We start from the raw sequence: 18,323 nt of genomic DNA on the forward strand, positions 1-18,323 counted from the left end.
AAATAATGATTTTTTGGAAATGGCTGCATTACAGTGTTGGATATGTTTTTTTTTTTCTTTTTGTATGGAAAAATGAGATTGGACTATGTTAGAGAGAGAGGAAGGAGAAGAGGAAATAACTATGCTCTTAAAAATAAAGAAAAAAAGAAGAAGACAAACGGAGTGAAAGTGAAAGTATGAATTTCAGACTGATTGCTTGTTACTGATTTACAGACTGCCTACTTGCTACATAAAGGGAGAAACTTTGCTACTTGTTTCTTTAAACTTGACTAATTTGGTGGGGTGGGGGAGAGAAAGACTCAGATTAAGAGAGCCTGATTCTGGATAGACAAATTTGTTTATTGGAGGATTTATTGAAGATCAGAAGGAAGAGATTAAATGGAACAATGGAAACTGAATTAAAAGACGTGGCAATAAGAGAAGGGTGTGGCAGCATAAGAAGGACATGATGATACCATATATGGAATAGCCCAGAACTAACTTTTTAAAAAAAAAAGTTGGAACTTTGATGGCATTAAAATGGAGAAGAAATATATTTGGACAGATTGGAGAAAGGAATATTGGAACATACTATGTAACAAGACAACAAATTATTATATTTTGGTTTAAATAGATATAATAGTTTTTGGGTGAATGAACAGAGTTAAGAGACATTTCTCTTTTTTTTCTTATTATACCATCTCTCTCTATTTCCCTTTTCTATCTTTTTATTTGTTTTTGTTTTTCCTCTTTAAACTTTTTTTTAATCTACTTGATTTTTTTTCTTTCTTTTTTCCTTTGTTTTGATATATTTCTATTCTCTTCCCTTTTCTTTTTTTTACTATTATTATTGCTGTATTATGATTATTGTCACTATTTTAAGGTAATTACATTATTACTGTCACTATTTCCCATTTTCTATAATTATTATTACTTTTATATAAACATATAAATAACTTGATTAAGAAATGTTTGAAGGAAGAAGCATGAGTTTTGGATGTTCTAATGCCTTTTTGAATTTTAAATCTTTAACAAGTAATATTTATAGATTTAATAATCTGGAAGAAAATGTTTTTTTCCTTTAAGATGTTGGATGTTAAAAGAATTATTCATAGATTTAATAAGCATAGAAAATGAATTTAAAATGGTTTTAAAATGATGTTTGTATTGAAATATGAAATAAGCAAGTAATGGGAGAAAATTTAGGAGAAAATAAGAAATAAAATATTTGTTGAAATGTTTTTTTTTTTAAATTAGCAAAAGATACAGAGGAGAATAGATTGAAAATACCATTGGTGATACACTTTGAAGTAATTTGAAGCTAAATAATTGAATAAGAGATCTTGGAGTGGAGGAAAATATAAAGCAAGATTCTGGTGATCAGTGAAAGAAAAGCTGAGACCCAGTCTTACAAATAGGGTAGGAGTGGAGGAAAGCATCATACTGGAGAACAGTTAATGCAAACTGGGAACCAGTTAAAAATAAAAATAGGAGTTAGGAGCGGAGGAAATATGCGCTGGAAAGCAGTTAAAGCAAAGCTGTGAACCAGCCAAAATACAGTTAGGAGTGGAGGAAAGCATACGCTAGCTAACAGTTAAAGCAAAACTGTAAACTAGCAAAAAATAAAAAGGTAGGCGTGGAGGAGACTATACCTGGGGATCAATTGAAATAAAGTTGTGAGCCAGTTAAAAATAGGGGTAGGAGTGGAGGAAAGCATTGCTGGAAGGCAACCATCTGAGTTGTGAACCAGTTTTACATTACATTTAGGAGGAGTAAAGGAGAAGGTTGGTATGCAGTTAAAATTATACTGTGAACCAACCAAAATAATTAAGGTAAGGAGGGGAGGAAGTATTGCTGGAAAGCAGCTGATTAAGATGCGAACCAGCTCAAAAATAAACCTAGGAGGAAGTGGAAGAGACATTATTGGAGAATAGTAATTGAACTGTGAACCAGTTAAATAAATGGATAAAGGAATATTGGAAATTATAACTGGGAAATAGATATTTAAACCATGAATCAGTTAAACAGCTGGTCTAATAGAATTTAAGAATAAATTTGAAGTATTAAGGTAAAATATTTTGGAAGTAATAAAATATAGAAAGAAATGTTGATTTATTTCAAATGATTTTAAGAGAGGAGGAAAATATTTTTTGTTAAGAATTGGATATCTGTTGTCATTTAAGAGAGATAAAATATAGTTTTGAGGCAATGGGTTTTAGGATTGAGGAATATATATGAAATATTAATTGTTAAAATGATAAAGATTTAGAACGGTGTTTATTGTTTAGACTTTTGGGTGTTATAGTAGAATGATAAATGATAAAATCTTTTTTATTAGTAGTATTCTTTTTTTTTCTTCTTAAAGATTTTAAAATTTGGAACAAAATTGATTGAGGGAATGTGAATAATTGTACTTATTTTAAGCCGGACCAAACCCCTGCTCTAAAAAGATGTATTTTATGTTTTATGCTAAAAAAATAAAAAAAGAATTGAAAAAAAAAAAGCCCAATTGGGCTTATTATCAGGAGATGTCTTATTTTGGGGAAAACGGTATTATAGATTTTAACTAATTTGTTTGAAGAAACCAGGTTACTAATGGAATTATCAAGGCAAATAGTGCTGAAATTTTGAAACAAACACCTTTATGTTTTCCTCATAAAAATGGACTGGGAGTAGGGGTGGAGAGGTAGGGAGACATACCTTAATAGCAGCTTGGGTGAATTCTTTGAGAATCATCTGGACATCGCTGAAGCTGCTATCTTGGAAGAAGACCACAAGGTGTTTTGCCAAAGAGATGCTGGTCAAAGTGTCAGAATGGATTATCATATCCCCAATTTGTTTCGGAGTTAATAGATCCAAAACTGTGTACTGTTGGGAAAAATAAATAAATATCTATATATCTGAGATGATGATGATGATAGACAGACAGACAGACAGACAGACAGACACGAAAGAGAGACTTGTAAGACAGTTGTGAAATTCAAATTTTTTTACCACCAGTTCTGTGGGCGTGGCTTGGTGGGTGTGGTGTGGCTTGGTGGGCATGGCTTGGTGGGCATGGCAGGGGAAGGATACTGCAAAATCTCCATTCCCACCCCACTCCAGGGGAAGGATACTGAAAAATCCCCATTCCCTCCCCATTCCTGGGGGAAGGATATTGCAAAATCTCCATTCCCACCCCACTCTGGGGCCACCCAGAGGTGGTATTTGCCATTTCTCTGAACTACTCAAAATTTCCGCTACCGGTTCTACAGAACCTGTCAAAACCTGCTGAATTTCACCCCTACTGTAAGCAAATATCAATACAATCACCCACTCTTTCAAATATTAATCAATATGGAAGCAAATGAATAAGTCACACTACTACTCAGACTAGTAGGCTGGCTATGATAGTGGATATTGCCAATAACAAGTCATCTTCTCCAAGCAGTTCACAGATGATTCCCAAATTCCCAGCCAGCTGGCCAGAAACTGTCAGATTAGAGGAACACTGTGCTCATTTTAATTGTGTAATTCCCTTCGTCACTCTTCCTTCTCGCTTAGCATGGAAAGGTAATAGCTTGCTGAAGATAATGGAAAAAAGTAGGCTGGGGCTTTTTTTTCCTCAGCCAGTCAGTCAATCAATCAAGAAATCTATTATCTTCAGCAAGTGATAAACTGATACACTGTACAGTATACTTTTTTAAGTAAAAGTGCTGATTTTTCCATTTCTAGTCTTTACTATCCAAGCACCCTTCTGAACGAACCAATCTCACATCTCACACATTTTCTTTCCTTCAATTCTTCACCAAGAGACAGTCAATCTTGCCCTAGTAATAGTGAACATAGTTTTCCTTTTACATCTAGAGAAATGGGGCATTAGGTCAACACCACTAAGCCAAGGAGTTCTTCTGTGGGATGTCTCTTATATGCCCAGAAACCAAAAGATGTGGCAGGCTCAACTCCAAACCATAAAAGACTTACTACATCAAAGGTCTGGCGGTAGTAGGAAACCAACTGAATGTATGGCACAGTCGCAGAGAATCTCCTAAAGAATGTGAGGAGCCACTTTCTGGTTGTGGTTTGTTCAGAGCAGATGGGACCTACAAAAGCATGCAAAAATAAAAGTTGTGAGCCAACTTCTTTACTGAGGACTGTGGTTCTCCTCCCTAATGAAATTCTACTTTAGTGCAAATTAATTATTATTATTGCATCTTCAGACATAATTGATTACCTATATATATATATATTGTTTTCTTCCTTTTCAATAGTAATGCCTGTGTGCCTTGCTTCCTGCTCAATCTTAAGACTTCTTTCTCCTGTGCCTGACAGCCTGATCCTAACCCCTTCTCCCCCCCTTGAAGAGAGGAAAGTTTGCTTAAACAAGCTCTCTTTTCCTACAGTGCTTTTCTTTTCAGTTGAGGTGGCGGTGGCAGCACTTCCCAAAAACTGGCTAACCTCAGTTAGCTCAGCTCTGTGAGCTTAATTAGTCAGTTAACCCCTTCCGCTTCTGAAATTGGCAAGACCCTAATTAGTTTCACCCTAAAGCAGTGGTGAAATCCAAATTTTTTTACTATCGGTTCTGTGGGTGTGGCTTGGTGGGCATGGTGTGGCTTGGTGGGTACAGCTTGGTGGGCGTGGCAGGGGAAGGATACTGCAAAATCCCCATCCCCTCACCACTTCTGGGCAAAGGATATTGCAAAATCTCCATTCCCACCCTTCTCTGGGGCCAGCCAGAGGTGGTATTTGCTGGTTCTCCAAACTACTCAAAATTTCTGCTACCAGTTCTCCAGAACCTGTCAGAACCTGCTGGATTCCACCCCTGCCCTAAAGGCTTTCTTCTGTCTCCTAAGCATCTGGGAGCATGCTAAGCAAACAGCCAGTATATTCCCTGTTGTGCACCTACAATGCTTGCTCTCTTGTAATCTGTTTCTGATCAAAGAGTGTAAATATAAGCATTAATTGCCCCCTTGCTAGTATAATAGAACCACATGAGGATTTCAAAGGGTGGGAAGTGGGGAAAAGGGGCTATAAGACTGCCTCCCTTTTCCCAGCTTCCTCCTGAATTGATTTCTGGGATCCTCCTCCGCCATTTCAGCTCATCCAGCTGTTTGGGGTTGTATCTTTCAGATGCTGTTAATATGCTCAAGGGTGATTTTTAATAAACTCTTTTTAAGAACATCCTGGCACTTCTCTTAGTGTTGTCATTCTTTGGAAATCATCCTTCAAATTCTAAATGAAGTGTCAATATAAGATTAATGGCAACATTTCCCCTAAGCCAAGGTTTGGAAATACAGTCAATGCCGAAAGATTTCAGAATTTCTACTGGGCCCACCGATATGCTTTGCCTTCACATAAAATGCAATAAAATATGTCTAAATCTCACAGGTTTATGAACTTTAATGGGATTTTGATGAGCTACCCAACCATACAGACAGTAACCTTTTTTTAATCATTGTTCTAATTCTTTTAGGTCTCACTATATTTAAGTTAGTTACCAGTTGTTTGAGACTTTTGGGTGAAGAAAGACACTATGTAGTTTATAATATCTGTTTTCCCTTTTTGTGAAATTTCAGAAAAGCCGTGGTCAATTCCAGCAATCCTGGAAGACAAAAAAAATGTAGTTATATTCAGTCAATACATACAGGAATTGAATCCTATACTAGTCCAGTGGGAGCCCAACTCCCAGAATTCCCCTCAAGGAGTTGTTCACACATCTTCAAGTCTTCATAGTTAAGAAATACTGTTATAGGCCATTGAATCCAGAAGTTAAGCTAAAGTACAGGATAGTTATTCTTATTTTCTTCTTATCCTTTTTGGATATAAAGATAAGGCTACAGCCCTGCCCCCCACCCCACCCCACCCCCCAAACACCTAGCAAACCAGTGAAGACTCACACAGATTCGAAGGCCTTGCAGGAAATACTGATGGGGATTTGTTGAAGAATAGCAGCAGTTACACTTGGCAGCACCATCACAAGCCTCTTCTCAAACCAAAGTTGATAGTCAAGATCCGTGAAAGTTGGAAATTCCTTATGCAACCTTTTGATTGTCTTGGTAAGCAAGAACGTTTTCACTTCCATTGAAATGTTGAGAATGCTGACAAAAGTGGGCTAAAAGAGGGATGAAAGGCCATCATGATTTTGAATGAGATGGCTGGTAAGAAAGAAATAATGATGGTTCTGTTTTTGCTTTTTAAATGGGTTTCTTGTTTGAATAAGGGGGAAAGCTTTTCCTTATCAACTCATCAACTCTTAAAATATCTCAGAAATTTGACTCAAGGAGTATCTTCTTCTCAAATCAAATGAATGGATGAATCAAATCACAGGATAAGAAATTATTATCATGGAACATCACAAAATGCCACACCATCTCTTATGTTTTGCATGCTCTTCAGCATGCTTTGTTAATGTTTAGTTGCATTTTTGTCTTTTTATAGTAATGACTGGAAGATGAACATCAGATCCAGAGTAATAGTATTTTTTTTAAAAAAAACTGGAAAGCTAAAGATAGAAAATGGGGTGGTGTAAGTCAGCATGAAAATTGTAAAAAATAAATAAAAAAATCCGAGAAAGCAATCAGAGAATTGTTGCTTCTGGAATCTGGTCATTTCAATTAGAAAATGTTTAGCCAGAAACTTGTATAACAGAATAACAGAGTTGGAAATGACCCTGGAGGTCTTCTACTCCAACCCTCTGCTCAAGCAGGAAACCCTACACCATTTCAGATTGGTTGTCCAATCTCTTCTTAAAAACCTCCAGTGATGGAGCACCCATAATTTCTGAAGGCAAATCGTTCCACTGATTAATTGTTCTAACTGTCAGGAAATTTCTCTTACTTCTAGGTTGGGTCTCTCCTTGATTAGCTTCCATAGATTGTTTCTCGTCTTGACTTCTGGTGCTTTGGAGAATAGATTGCCCACCCTCTTCTTTGAGACACCCCTTAGATATTGGAATACTGCTATCATATCACCCCTAGTCCTTCTTTTCATTAAACTAGAAATCCCCAAACTGTTCTTTGTATGTTTTATCTTCCAGCCCCCTAATTATCTGTGTTGCTCTTCTCTGCACTCTTTCTAGAATCTCAACATCTTTTTTAATTTGTGGCAACCAAAACTAGACGCAATATTCCAAGTGTGGTCTTACCAAGACATTATAAACTGATATTGATATTTCACATTATCTTGATTCTATCCCTCTATTAATGCAGCCTAGAATTGCATTGGCTTTTTTGGCAGCTGAAGCACACGGCTGGCTCATATTTAATTGATTGTCCCACTTGTAGTGGATTTGTAACTTCTATTACGTGTGTTTAAAGAAAATCTAATATTTTGCTCTTGAATTTATTTCTATGTACAGGATAAGAGCATTTTATGCAGCCTAGAGACTCCTTACAGCAGAGTTGCAGAGCTGCCTCCAAACCGGGCAAGATAAGCATCATGTTGTGGTCTGCCCAGTCTCCCTCATCCCCAGTTTTATCTTTATATTTTTCTATAGGAGGTCCGTTTAAGTCATGATTTCTGATTTATACACCTGTATATTTTGATATCCTTTGACACTGAATATTCTGCACCCAAAGCTGCAAAGGGATTTTTCCATTTTCTTTTTTCAAATAAAAGTTTGAAATTTCTCTATTTTCATTTCTCTCTTGTGAAAAGGGAAGGGGGAAGAAGGGTTGATTCCCCTAGCCATGAGCTAAGATTTACAGGACCAGCAGGTGGTGTTTCATTTGTAATAGCAGCATGTGAAAGGGGAAAGTGCCAACTAAGATATTGTATTTTAGCAATAACTACCAAGCTACCATGGTAGGAAGTAGAAGTGGGGTATATAGGTCTAGAGGACTTCTTAGAGAGAAGGTTTGAGCCCTTCAGTGATTTGAGAGATAGAGCCAGTTTGGTGTAGTCATTAAGGAATCAGGCTAGAAACTGAGAAGTCATTAGTTCTAGTCCCGACTTAAGACACAAAGCTGGTTAGGTGACCTTTGGCCAGTCACATTTCCAGCCCTAGGAAACAAGCAATGGCAAACCTCTTCTAAAAATCTTGCCAAGACAACTGCAGACTTGTCCAGCAGGTGAGGAATCAGCACTGACTTGAAGGCACACAAACACAACAGGCTTCTTGGGCAGGAGATTAGAGACCTTCAATCTTTCAGTCTACATCTTCAATCCTGCTACTACAGGGGGGTTTCCCTACCCCTTTGATATTCAAGATTTCTGACCAACAGTTTTTCCTCTCACACATTCCAAAATTCTGAGATCAAATGTAATTCTTTTTGTTTTAACACTGAGATTGTTCTGAAGATTTTGAAGGCCTCCAGCATTATGTTCTAGTGGATGGCCATTGCTTATTCATTCCATTCCCCACCCTATGATTAGCTCTCTGTCTGAGTACTAAGGTAATTGCAAATTCTCAATCATAGAATACTACCATTTTCAGAGCTCATTGTGAAATAGTTCAGACAAGTAAATTGGACAGAGTAGTCTCCTGAAAGTGCAATACACATGAAGTGATTTATGCTACACAGGTCTGCTACACAGGTCCTATTTGGTACTTTGGGAAAGTGTATTGAAAACTAGACAACCAATGCTTTTATTATTTACCGCTACCATTGTTCAAGTTATACAGTGCCACATACTGTATTTGCTGTTACATACTTGAAAAATCCAGAACCACACTGCTTCTCAGACCAACAAGCTGTTAATGTAGATACCTACTATAATTAAAGTACTGAAGAAGCTGTTAATTCAAATAATAGTTTAAGATGGGCTTTTTTCCAAAATGTGGAAGATCTTACCTGGACCAAAGACCTGGGCCCTCTGTGTCTCGACTTCCGAGACTTTGTGTGTCTTCGATTAGCCTGATAAAAGTTATTATTGTACTTATTGAAAAGGATTGGAAAGATGAAAATGGACAAGGATATTGTCTAGTTGGGGTACAGAACATCAGAAGAGGTTAAAATCTTGGAAACAAACTTGTTTCCCTCTTTGCATGCCCACCCACAGCTTTCCACATAAGGAGTGGAAAAAAGCTTTGTAGGTCTGAATTGTTTCACTTTGAATATTTGTGATTTGCATCTTTCATTCACAAGGAAATCTATTTCTGAGTACTAGAATTTGGGGAGATCTGTTGTCAAGAGTGAAAAAATGTCTGCTCTGAGGAATTGGGCACTTCATGGCCACATCTGATGATGTTTAGGAAAAGAGAAAAATAGATGAATTATGACCATGAAGGCAATTTGTCCAAATTACTGCTAGCTAATGCAGATCTTCATATCCAAATAACTTGTAGTTTTAGAAGCTAGGCTGTAGGAGCGATGAGTTCCTCCACTTGTTTGTTGGACCCGTGCCCCTCCTGGCTGGTTTTGGCCAGCAGGGAGGTGACACGAGGTTGGCTCCAGGCTTTAGTTAACACGTCCTTGAGGGAAGGGTCCTTCCCACAACCATTAAAGGAAGCAGTTGTAAGGCTGCTCCTTGAGAAGCCTTCCCTGGATCCAGCAAAATTAAAGAACTTTTGTCCAGTCTCCAACCTACCCTTTGTGGGAAAGGTTGTAGAGAAAGTGGTGGCGCTTCAGCTCCTGCGGTCATTGGAGGAAACGGATTATCTAGACTCTTTTCAGTCTGGCTTCAGGCCTGGCTACAGCATGGAAACTGCCTTGGTCACACTGATGGATGATCTCTGGCGAGCCCGAGATGGGGGTCATTCCTCCATCTTGGTGCTACTTGACCTCTCAGCGGCTTTCAATACCATTGACCATGGTATCCTTCTGGGACAACTAAGGGAGTTGGGAGTGAGAGGCACCGTGTTACGGTGGTTCTCCTCCTATCTCTCTGGTCGGTCACAGTCAGTGTTGGTAGGAGGACAGAGGTCAACCCTTAGGCTCCTCGTTTGCGGGTGCCTCAGAGCTTGGTCCTCTCTCCCCTCCTATTTAACATCTACATGAAGCCGCTGGGTGAGATCATCCGACGATACGGGGTGAGGTATCAGCAATACACTGATGATACCCAGCTGTATATCTCTCCCCCGCATCAATTCAGTGATGCAGTGGATGTGATGTGCCGGTGCCTGGAGGCTGTGAGGGTCTGGATGGGAGTCAACAGGCTCAGACTTAATCCAGACAAGACCGAGTGGCTGTGGGTATTGCCTCCTAAAGACCATGCTGATTGTCCATCCTTGGTTCGGGGGGGGGGGGAGAAATTGCCCCTCTCAGAACAGGCTCACAATTTGGGTGTCCTCCTAGACTCACAGCTAAGATTAGAGCAACATCTGACAGCTGTGGCTAGGGGGACTTTTGCACAGGTTCGCCTGGTGCACCAATTGCGACCCTACTTGGATCAGGAGGCTCTCCTCACAGTCACTCATGCCCTTGTCACCTCACCGTTAGATTATTGCAACACGCTCTACATGGGGCTACCCTTGAAAATTGTTCGGAGACTACAGTTGGTCCAGAACGCAGCCACGAGGGCTGTCGTGGGTGCACCTAGGTACACTCACATTACACCAATTCTCCACGAGCTGCACTGGCTCCCTATTGGTCTCCGGTCACAATTCAAGGTGTTGGTTATTACCTTTAAAGCCCTACATGGCTCAGGGCCAGGGTATCTTCGAGACCTCCTTCTACCGCATAGCTCTCAGCGACCGGTAAGATCCCACAGAGTTGGTCTCCTCAGGGTCCCGTCAGCTAAACAATGCCGGCTGGCGGGCCCATGGGGGAGGGCCTTCTCTGTGGCTGCCCCAGCTCTCTGGAACCAGTTACCTCCTGAGGTCCGGACCATCCCCACCCTATTGGCCTTCCGAAAAGCGGTGAAGACCTGGCTCTCTTGGCAGGCCTGGGGCTGTTGATCTCGCTCTTGCGATTTGGTGAGATCCGGCCATGAATGGTGTGAATGAGTTTTAATGTTTTTAATGGTTTAACTTTTAATGTTTTATATATGGTTTTTAAATGCATTGTAAGCCGCCTTGAGTCTTCGGAGAAAGGCGGCATACAAGTTGAACAAACAAACAAACAAACAAATAAATAAATAAATAAATAAATAGGCATCAAAAGAATTTGACCATGAACTTTCTTATAGCTCCTGTGTAAGAAAATAGGAAAACAGCCTGACCAATATTGACCAATATGGATGGGTTTTTTTTTCTTCAATCTGGGGAACTGCAAATGACTGTTTGTGGTTTGTGCGGTTGTTCTCAAGTTTTTGAGAATTACTAAAGCCAACATTATTTAAAGAAGATTCATGATTATTAAATTTCCACGAAATCAATTCTGTAATATCCTGAGTCTCAATGGGTACACATTGAAGCATGGATAGGATTGTGGCAATACCCGAGGTCCAGTCCCCTAAATGACTGCAATATTTCTTTGAGTACAAGGATCCATCAGGACAGAAGCACGCTGCTATTATTTGCAATGGATATAATCCAACAGCCAACTTTGCGTCACTAAATCATACACACATTAAAAAGGGATTAGGTTGCCCACCCATCCCAAATGGGAACAAGAACCAAAAACAGTTTTTAAAATCTGCATCAATTATTCCTGCAAATTAAAGTGTTTCTTAAAGAAAGCTGTACCTTTTCAAAGGCAATGTTGAATTCATCCCAATATGCTGCTAAGGCATCAAGGCTTGGGAAATGACCCAGTGTTTGAAAGACTTTCATCACCTTGTCAATGGAGCTCAGCACTTCTTCTGTCATGGTGAGCTGAGCGAGTTGAGCAACTGAGAGTTCCTTTAGGTGAACTATCTAAAGGAGAGAAACAAAGCACAATGTGAATGGAGAGTTTTCCGTTCTGCTTTCTACCATATCTAGTGAATCAGCATTATGTCATATTTGGATCAAAAACAACTGAATTCTAATGGCCTGGAATTCACTGATTAACCTACATTTGATAGACTAAGATATTTTTGGAGGTGGCATCAAAAAGCAAGATGGCACTATGTGTAGTCTCCATTCAGAGATAATTGGCACACGATACTAGCAACTGGAAATAAATTCCCACACATTAGATTTTAAGATATCCAGGACAACGTATGTGGCACACATAGTCCTATATTTCAGGAGAAAGGAACAGTAGGAGGTCGAGACATTGGACTAGATATGCTTTGAGTCTGATCGTATCCAGTAGTGTTCCTCCAATGTAGTAAGAATAATCTAACTGGCTTAGGAGGTACAGGACTAACTGGTTGGTTGAGGAGGTATGGGGCAGCCCTATGGCATACCCAGCCCTGCCCGTTAAATCTCCCACCACCCAGTTCCTGCTGGTTTGTCAGCTCTCCAATATAGCATTAGTGGATCAATATGCATCCCCTGTGCTAGATGATGGCTACTAGTGTGTAACGAGAGAGGTTGCCTCTCTCCCCTACTCATTTACCAGAGGTCTTTTCCAAGGATGCTCTATAGAATGAGTAAGAAGATGGGATTAGGCAAGATAGACCGTCAGTCAAATTATGCCGACTGACGACTCCCAGGGGGAGGGCCTTCTCTGTGAGGGCTCCAACCCTTTGGAATGAACTGCCTCCTGAGATACGAAATATCCCTGATCTCCGTGCTTTCCGCCGTGCCCTCAAGACCCTGATGTTCCAACAAGCGGGGCTAAACATATGAACATGTGAATGTTTTTAAAATGTTTTAGGTTCTATTTAATTGGGCCAAACTATGTTATAATAATAATTTTAATTAGCAATTTTATGATGTTTGTGTATCTATATTTTTCTTGACTGTACACCGCCTTGAGTCCTACGGGAGAAAGGCGGTATAGAAATATAATAAATAAATAAATAAATAAATAAATAAATAAATAAATAAATATAGATAGATAGATAGATAGATAGATAGATAGATAGATACACAGGAGAGCAAAAGAGCTTTCCTTGAGATACTGACTGAGGAGTCTGATGCCAACATCTTGACACACAGTGCTCCAGAGACAGCGGCCTCACTTTGCCAAATGGTAGTACCTTCCTAGGCAGAGGATCTCCTACCTAGCAGCCTCTTCCAGTTTGTGAGGAATAAAATGGGATAGCATTACCAGATGACACTGAGGTAGAACGTTTTTATAGATTTGCATGTAAAAACTATATGTAGGTTCTAATCTAGAAATGACTGAACTTTGACTTAGGAAAAGTCTGAGCTTTAGGTATGCAGTTCCTCACACATATGTAATTAATAGAACATCTGTTCATACAACACACTAAATACATTATCATATGGTGCAACTGCCACGTTTACCTTTACAGGAAAAAAGAACATGCTTTTGGATGTATTCATGCAATTTAGTACAATTGTTTTTTTTTTAATTTCATGAATTGGACATTTGTATTTTCATCCTGTCAAGGATCAAAACACAGAAATTCTGATTTTGCATTCTCCTTATGTGCTCTTCCAAACAAATAAACTTAGCATGCTGACCACAAAGGCTCTAACTCCATTCTAGCTTGCTATGCAAACCCTGTCTGGTTAGCAAATGTCATGGCTGATGTTACCCCACTGAAGTTGGAATCAATCGCCACCAGGTCTGTGAGGTTAACAATGGAACTGAATCTCTGGAAAGTGAGGGATAACCAGTCTTCTGTTTTATGGCAGTCTGAAATTAAATGAAGGTAGCAACAGAGTTCAAAAAGTTGAAAAGAATTGTATTGTCATCCATGCACATAAATACTTTCTTTTTTTATATAAACACTTTATTATACTTTTATTACATTAAAAACATAAGTTATTTCACTCAACAACAGATAATTGTGGTGTTTTTCTTGTGACAATAATTTGTGCATTATTTACAAAAATTAAACTGTGCATATTTACATTCTTATTTTATCTATTACTTGTACTTAATAACTATCTATCTTCAATCTATCTCCGTTCTATCCAGTTATACCACTGTTCCCACACATTGTAAAATATTGATGTCTCTTTATCTTTTAAACTCAGCATTAATTTGTCCATTTCTGCGCAATTGATGATCTTTTGTATGGTCAGTTTCTCTGTGGGTGTACATGGCTGTTTCCAACATTGAGCATAGGCAATCCTGGCAGCAGTTAGTATGTGTAGTACTAGATATTTTGTGTCCTTCACATATTTTTTTTTTGAAGATCCCCAATAGGAAGAGTTCCAGTTCTAAGTCTAATTTTTCATTAGCAATTTTCTGTAGCCAGTCTTTAATATGTAGCCAGGACTACCACATATGGTAATATGTTCCCTCTTTCCAACATATGGGGCTCATTTTAGGGTACATTTTCGCTAATCTCGAAGGGCATGCACATAAATACTTTCAGAGATTCTGTATGTGTGTGTGTACGCGTGCGTGCACGTGTACTGTATGTGGTTACACATATTTTGTTACAGATGGAACAGATGCTCTAATTCTGTTGGCTTATGGCAATTTCTCCAATGTTTGACTGATTGACTGATTCATTTCCACATTGTTCTATATTATCTTTTAAAAATCAGCATAATTAAATACATTTAACATAATAATTAATAGATATCAAACATTTTTAGACTTAGGTCTTTCCATAACCCGAACTCTTGGATTATTTTCTTTATGTATATTGCATGTAGTTTTTTAAAAAACACATTGTACATTAATTTTATGTGTGAGTAAAGGGCCACTGCAAAAAATGCAGGAAAACTGCTATCCCCAAAAACTGCTGAGGTTCCTCTTTTAGTCAAAGGAGCCTCCATATTGATCATGAGTTAACAAAAGGAAACAGAAGGAAACAGCTCACCAATTTTCTGAAGAGTTGTTTTAATCCACTGGGCCACTTCAGTTTTGGTCTCCACCAACATTAGGTCAAATACATAATCCAATCCTTTCACACTATAAGAAATCAAAGTAGCAGTAATAGTGGAAATTTTCCTTCTTTTTGTCCTCACCAGTTATCATATGCAGCACAAATTTCTTTTACTTCAGAGGCTTGTAGGTGGGGTGAACATTGTCACTAAGCAAGAACCAAATTCTTTCTTGGAGGCAATAATGTATCTTTTCAATGCTTTTTCTTTGCACCCACTCTTCTGTAACCTGGTTTTTGCTAGACATTTGGAAGTATAATTCCCAACTATATAACTAAAATTAAATCTGGAAGGTATTGTCTTGGGGAAAATGCATGAAAATCAATTTCTGTATTAAGATTATAAATTCTAGAATCTAATCTGATCTAATGTCAGTTATGAAGAGCAGATCAATTCATTAATAGTATTCCAATTTATTCTGGAAAATGGAAATTTTAAATTGTGTTGATCTGAAAAAAATCCTCTGTATCATATTGTTTTATTGTCTGAACTAATTTTATTCTGTATGATTTAAGGAACTGAACCAATGCATCAATTTGATTCAATGAATATATTTAATGAATATATTTAATGAAAAGTATGATCAAATTATTCCTCAAATCAATTAGGTATAGCAAAGCTCTGCTACAATGAAGACTAATTTCTAGTAGCCAGAAATATGTGTTTCAAGATTTCTTTTCCACTCCCCCTGTACCAAGCCAAAATAATTTCAGCTATAAAATATGATAGTAAAAATGTTTGTAATTAAGTAATTAAATAAAGTAATTAACACTCACTTCCTTTTTAAAGATTCCCCTTCCAAAAATCTCCTTCCTTTCTCTCTGCCACTTGCAATCCTTCACTATGCACACATAAAATAATAACCTGTGGAAATTTGGCTGGCAAATTTTACTTACATAACATGCAAGTGGGTGCAGTTGGATGGAGAAGGAAGAATCTTCAGCTCTTGAACAGTGATGGAGGGCAGGTACAATGTCAGAATCCTACTGAACCAAAGCTCCAAATCAGTTATCCTCATGAAGACAAAATGTGGCTTTAGGATTTGAAAAATTCCCTTTAGCATGATGCCGCGGACTCTCACGTTGGTTATTTCCACTAAGTTATTCTGCAGACAAATGAAAAACCAAATACAGAGATTCAAGTTATCCATGAAAAAATGCTTTTGTACAGGTAGTCCTCAATTTACAACAGTTTGTTTATGACCATTCAGTTACAAAGGCACTGAAAAAGTGCCTTATTTTTCACACTTACAACTATTGCAGCTTTCTGATGGCCATGTGATCAAACTTCAGATGCTTATGATCGTTGCAATGTCCTGAAGTCATGAGATCAACTTTTGCAACTTTCTGAGAATCAAAGGCAGTGGAGAAGCCAGATTCATTTAACAACAGTGTTACTAACTTAATTGCAGATTCACTTAACAACTGGGGCAAAAAAAGTTGTAAAATGGGGCAAAACTCACTTAACAAATGTCTCACTTAGCAACATAAATTTTGGGTTCAATTCAGTGGTGGGTTTCAAAAAATTTTACTACCGGTTCTATGGGTGTGGCTTGGTGAGCGTGGCATGGCATGGTGGGCGTGGCTTGGTGGGCATGGCAGGGAAAGGATACTGTAAAATCTCCATTCCCTCCCCAATCCAGGGGAAGGTTACTGCAACGCACAAAATTAGCCTTCTCTAAAAGGAGGGGTGCCCCATCTAAATTCTGTGTCAACTCCTGGTAAAATTTTTCAGGGTAAGAGGATTTAGCATTCATTTCATTTATTTCATTTATTAAATTTTTATACCGCCCTTCTCCCGAAGGACTCAAGGCGGTGTACAGCCATATTAAAACAAACATATACCATAAAATTTAAAAACAATTTAAAATATATAAAATTTGGCCCTTATGTTAAAAACTACAAACACCCAATTAAAATTCATTTTCTAAGCCAGCCCGGCCTGTTGAAACAAAAGAGTCTTAAAGGCACGGCGAAAGGTACGTAGGTCGGGGATCATGCGAATCTCCGGGGGCAATTCGTTCCAGAGGGCAGGTGCCCCCACAGAGAAGGCTCTCCCCCTGGGTATCACCAGTCGACATTGCCAGGCCGACGGCACCCTGAGGGGTCCCTCTCTGTGGGAGCGTATTGGCCGGTGGGAGGCTATCGGTGGCAGAAGGCGATCTCGTACATACCCAGGTCCTAAGCCATGGAGCGCATTAAAGGTGGTAACCAACACCTTGAATCGCACCCGGAAGACCACCGGGAGCCAGTGCAGCTCGCGCAGGAGAGGTATTATATGGGTGCACCGTGTCGCCCCCATAATCACCCGCGTGGCTGCATTCTGGACCAGTTGGAGCCTCCGAGTGCTCTTCAAGGGGAGCCCCATGTAGAGAGCATTACAGTAGTCCAGGCGGGACATGACGAGGGCGTGAGTGACCGTGCGCAAGGCGTCTCGGTCTAGAAAGGGACGCAACTGGTGCATCAGGCGAACCTGATAAAAAGCTCCCCTGGCCACAGCCGTCATATGGTCTTCTAAAGACAGCCGTGCATGCAGGAAAACATCCAAGTTGCGAGCCCTCTCTGAGGGGGCCAAGATCTCGCCCCCAATAGTCAGCGATGGAACTAGCTGACTGTATCGGGATGCCGGAAACCACAGCCACTTGGTCTTGGAAGAGTTGAGTCTGAGCTTGTTTCTCCCCATCCAGATCCACATGGCCTCCAGGCACCGGGACATCACGTCAAAGGCATCATCGGGGTGGTCCAGGGTGGAGATGTACAGCTGAGTATCATCAGCTACTGATGGAACTTCGCCCCAAAACCACGGATGATCTCACCCAGCGGCTTCACGTAAATGTTGAACAGGAGGGGCGAGAGGACCGACCCTTGCGGTACCCCACAAACTAGGCGCCTCGAGGTCAACCTCTGTCCCCCCCAACAGAAACTGTGTACAGTCAGAGAGGAAGGAGGAGAACCACCGCAACACAGTGCCCCCCACTCCCAACCCCTCCAATCGGCACAGCATGATACCATGGTCGATGGTATCAAAAGCCGCTGACAGGTCAAATAGGACCAGGACAGAGGAACAACCCCTGTCCCGAGCCCTCCAGAGATCATCAACCAATCCGACCAATGCCGTTTCCGTGCTGTACCCCGGCCTGAAGCCCGACTGGTACGGATCTAGATAGACAGCTTCATCCAGGTACTGGGGAAGTTGTCGCGCCACCACACTCTCAACAACCTTCGCCACAAAGCGAAGGTTGGAGACTGGACGATAGTTCGCTAATACGGCTGGGTCAAGGGAAGGCTTCTTGAGGAAGGGCCTCACCACTGCCTCTTTCAGAGAGGGAGGGAAGAAACCCTCACTCAAAGAAGCATTAATAATCCCCTGAAGCCAGCCTCGTGTAACCGCCCGGGAGGCCAGCACCAACCAGGAGGGACACGGGTCCAATAAACATGTGGCAGCACTAAGCCTACCCAGAATCCTGTCCATGTCTTCGGAAGTCACAAGGTCAAACCCCTCCCAGATAACACTCTCAAGACCCACCTCCGTCACCCCATCTGAATTTACCCAGTCGGAGTCCAGGCCTTCCCGAATCTGAGTG

General features: G+C 40.0%; 1 protein-coding gene across 1 annotated transcript in view; it reads right to left on the reverse strand.

Moving 5' to 3' along the window:
- Positions 1 to 18,323, reverse strand: part of LOC117667375 (uncharacterized) — a 196,580-nt gene that overhangs the window by 154,499 nt on the left and 23,758 nt on the right. The window contains exons 14-21 of the mRNA XM_087878699.1: positions 15,637 to 15,845; positions 14,677 to 14,768; positions 13,435 to 13,535; positions 11,525 to 11,695; positions 5,856 to 6,070; positions 5,457 to 5,560; positions 3,943 to 4,061; positions 2,680 to 2,847 (exon numbers count right to left, since the gene is read on the reverse strand). Of these exons, the coding sequence (XP_087734825.1) occupies positions 2,680 to 2,847; positions 3,943 to 4,061; positions 5,457 to 5,560; positions 5,856 to 6,070; positions 11,525 to 11,695; positions 13,435 to 13,535; positions 14,677 to 14,768; positions 15,637 to 15,845 (1,179 nt within the window). The remainder of the gene's footprint in view (positions 1 to 2,679; positions 2,848 to 3,942; positions 4,062 to 5,456; positions 5,561 to 5,855; positions 6,071 to 11,524; positions 11,696 to 13,434; positions 13,536 to 14,676; positions 14,769 to 15,636; positions 15,846 to 18,323) is intronic.

Source organism: Pantherophis guttatus, chromosome 14 (genome assembly GCF_059756535.1).
Source record: "Pantherophis guttatus breed Tessera chromosome 14, ASM5975653v1, whole genome shotgun sequence".
NCBI classification, from domain to species: Eukaryota; Metazoa; Chordata; class Lepidosauria; order Squamata; family Colubridae; genus Pantherophis; species Pantherophis guttatus.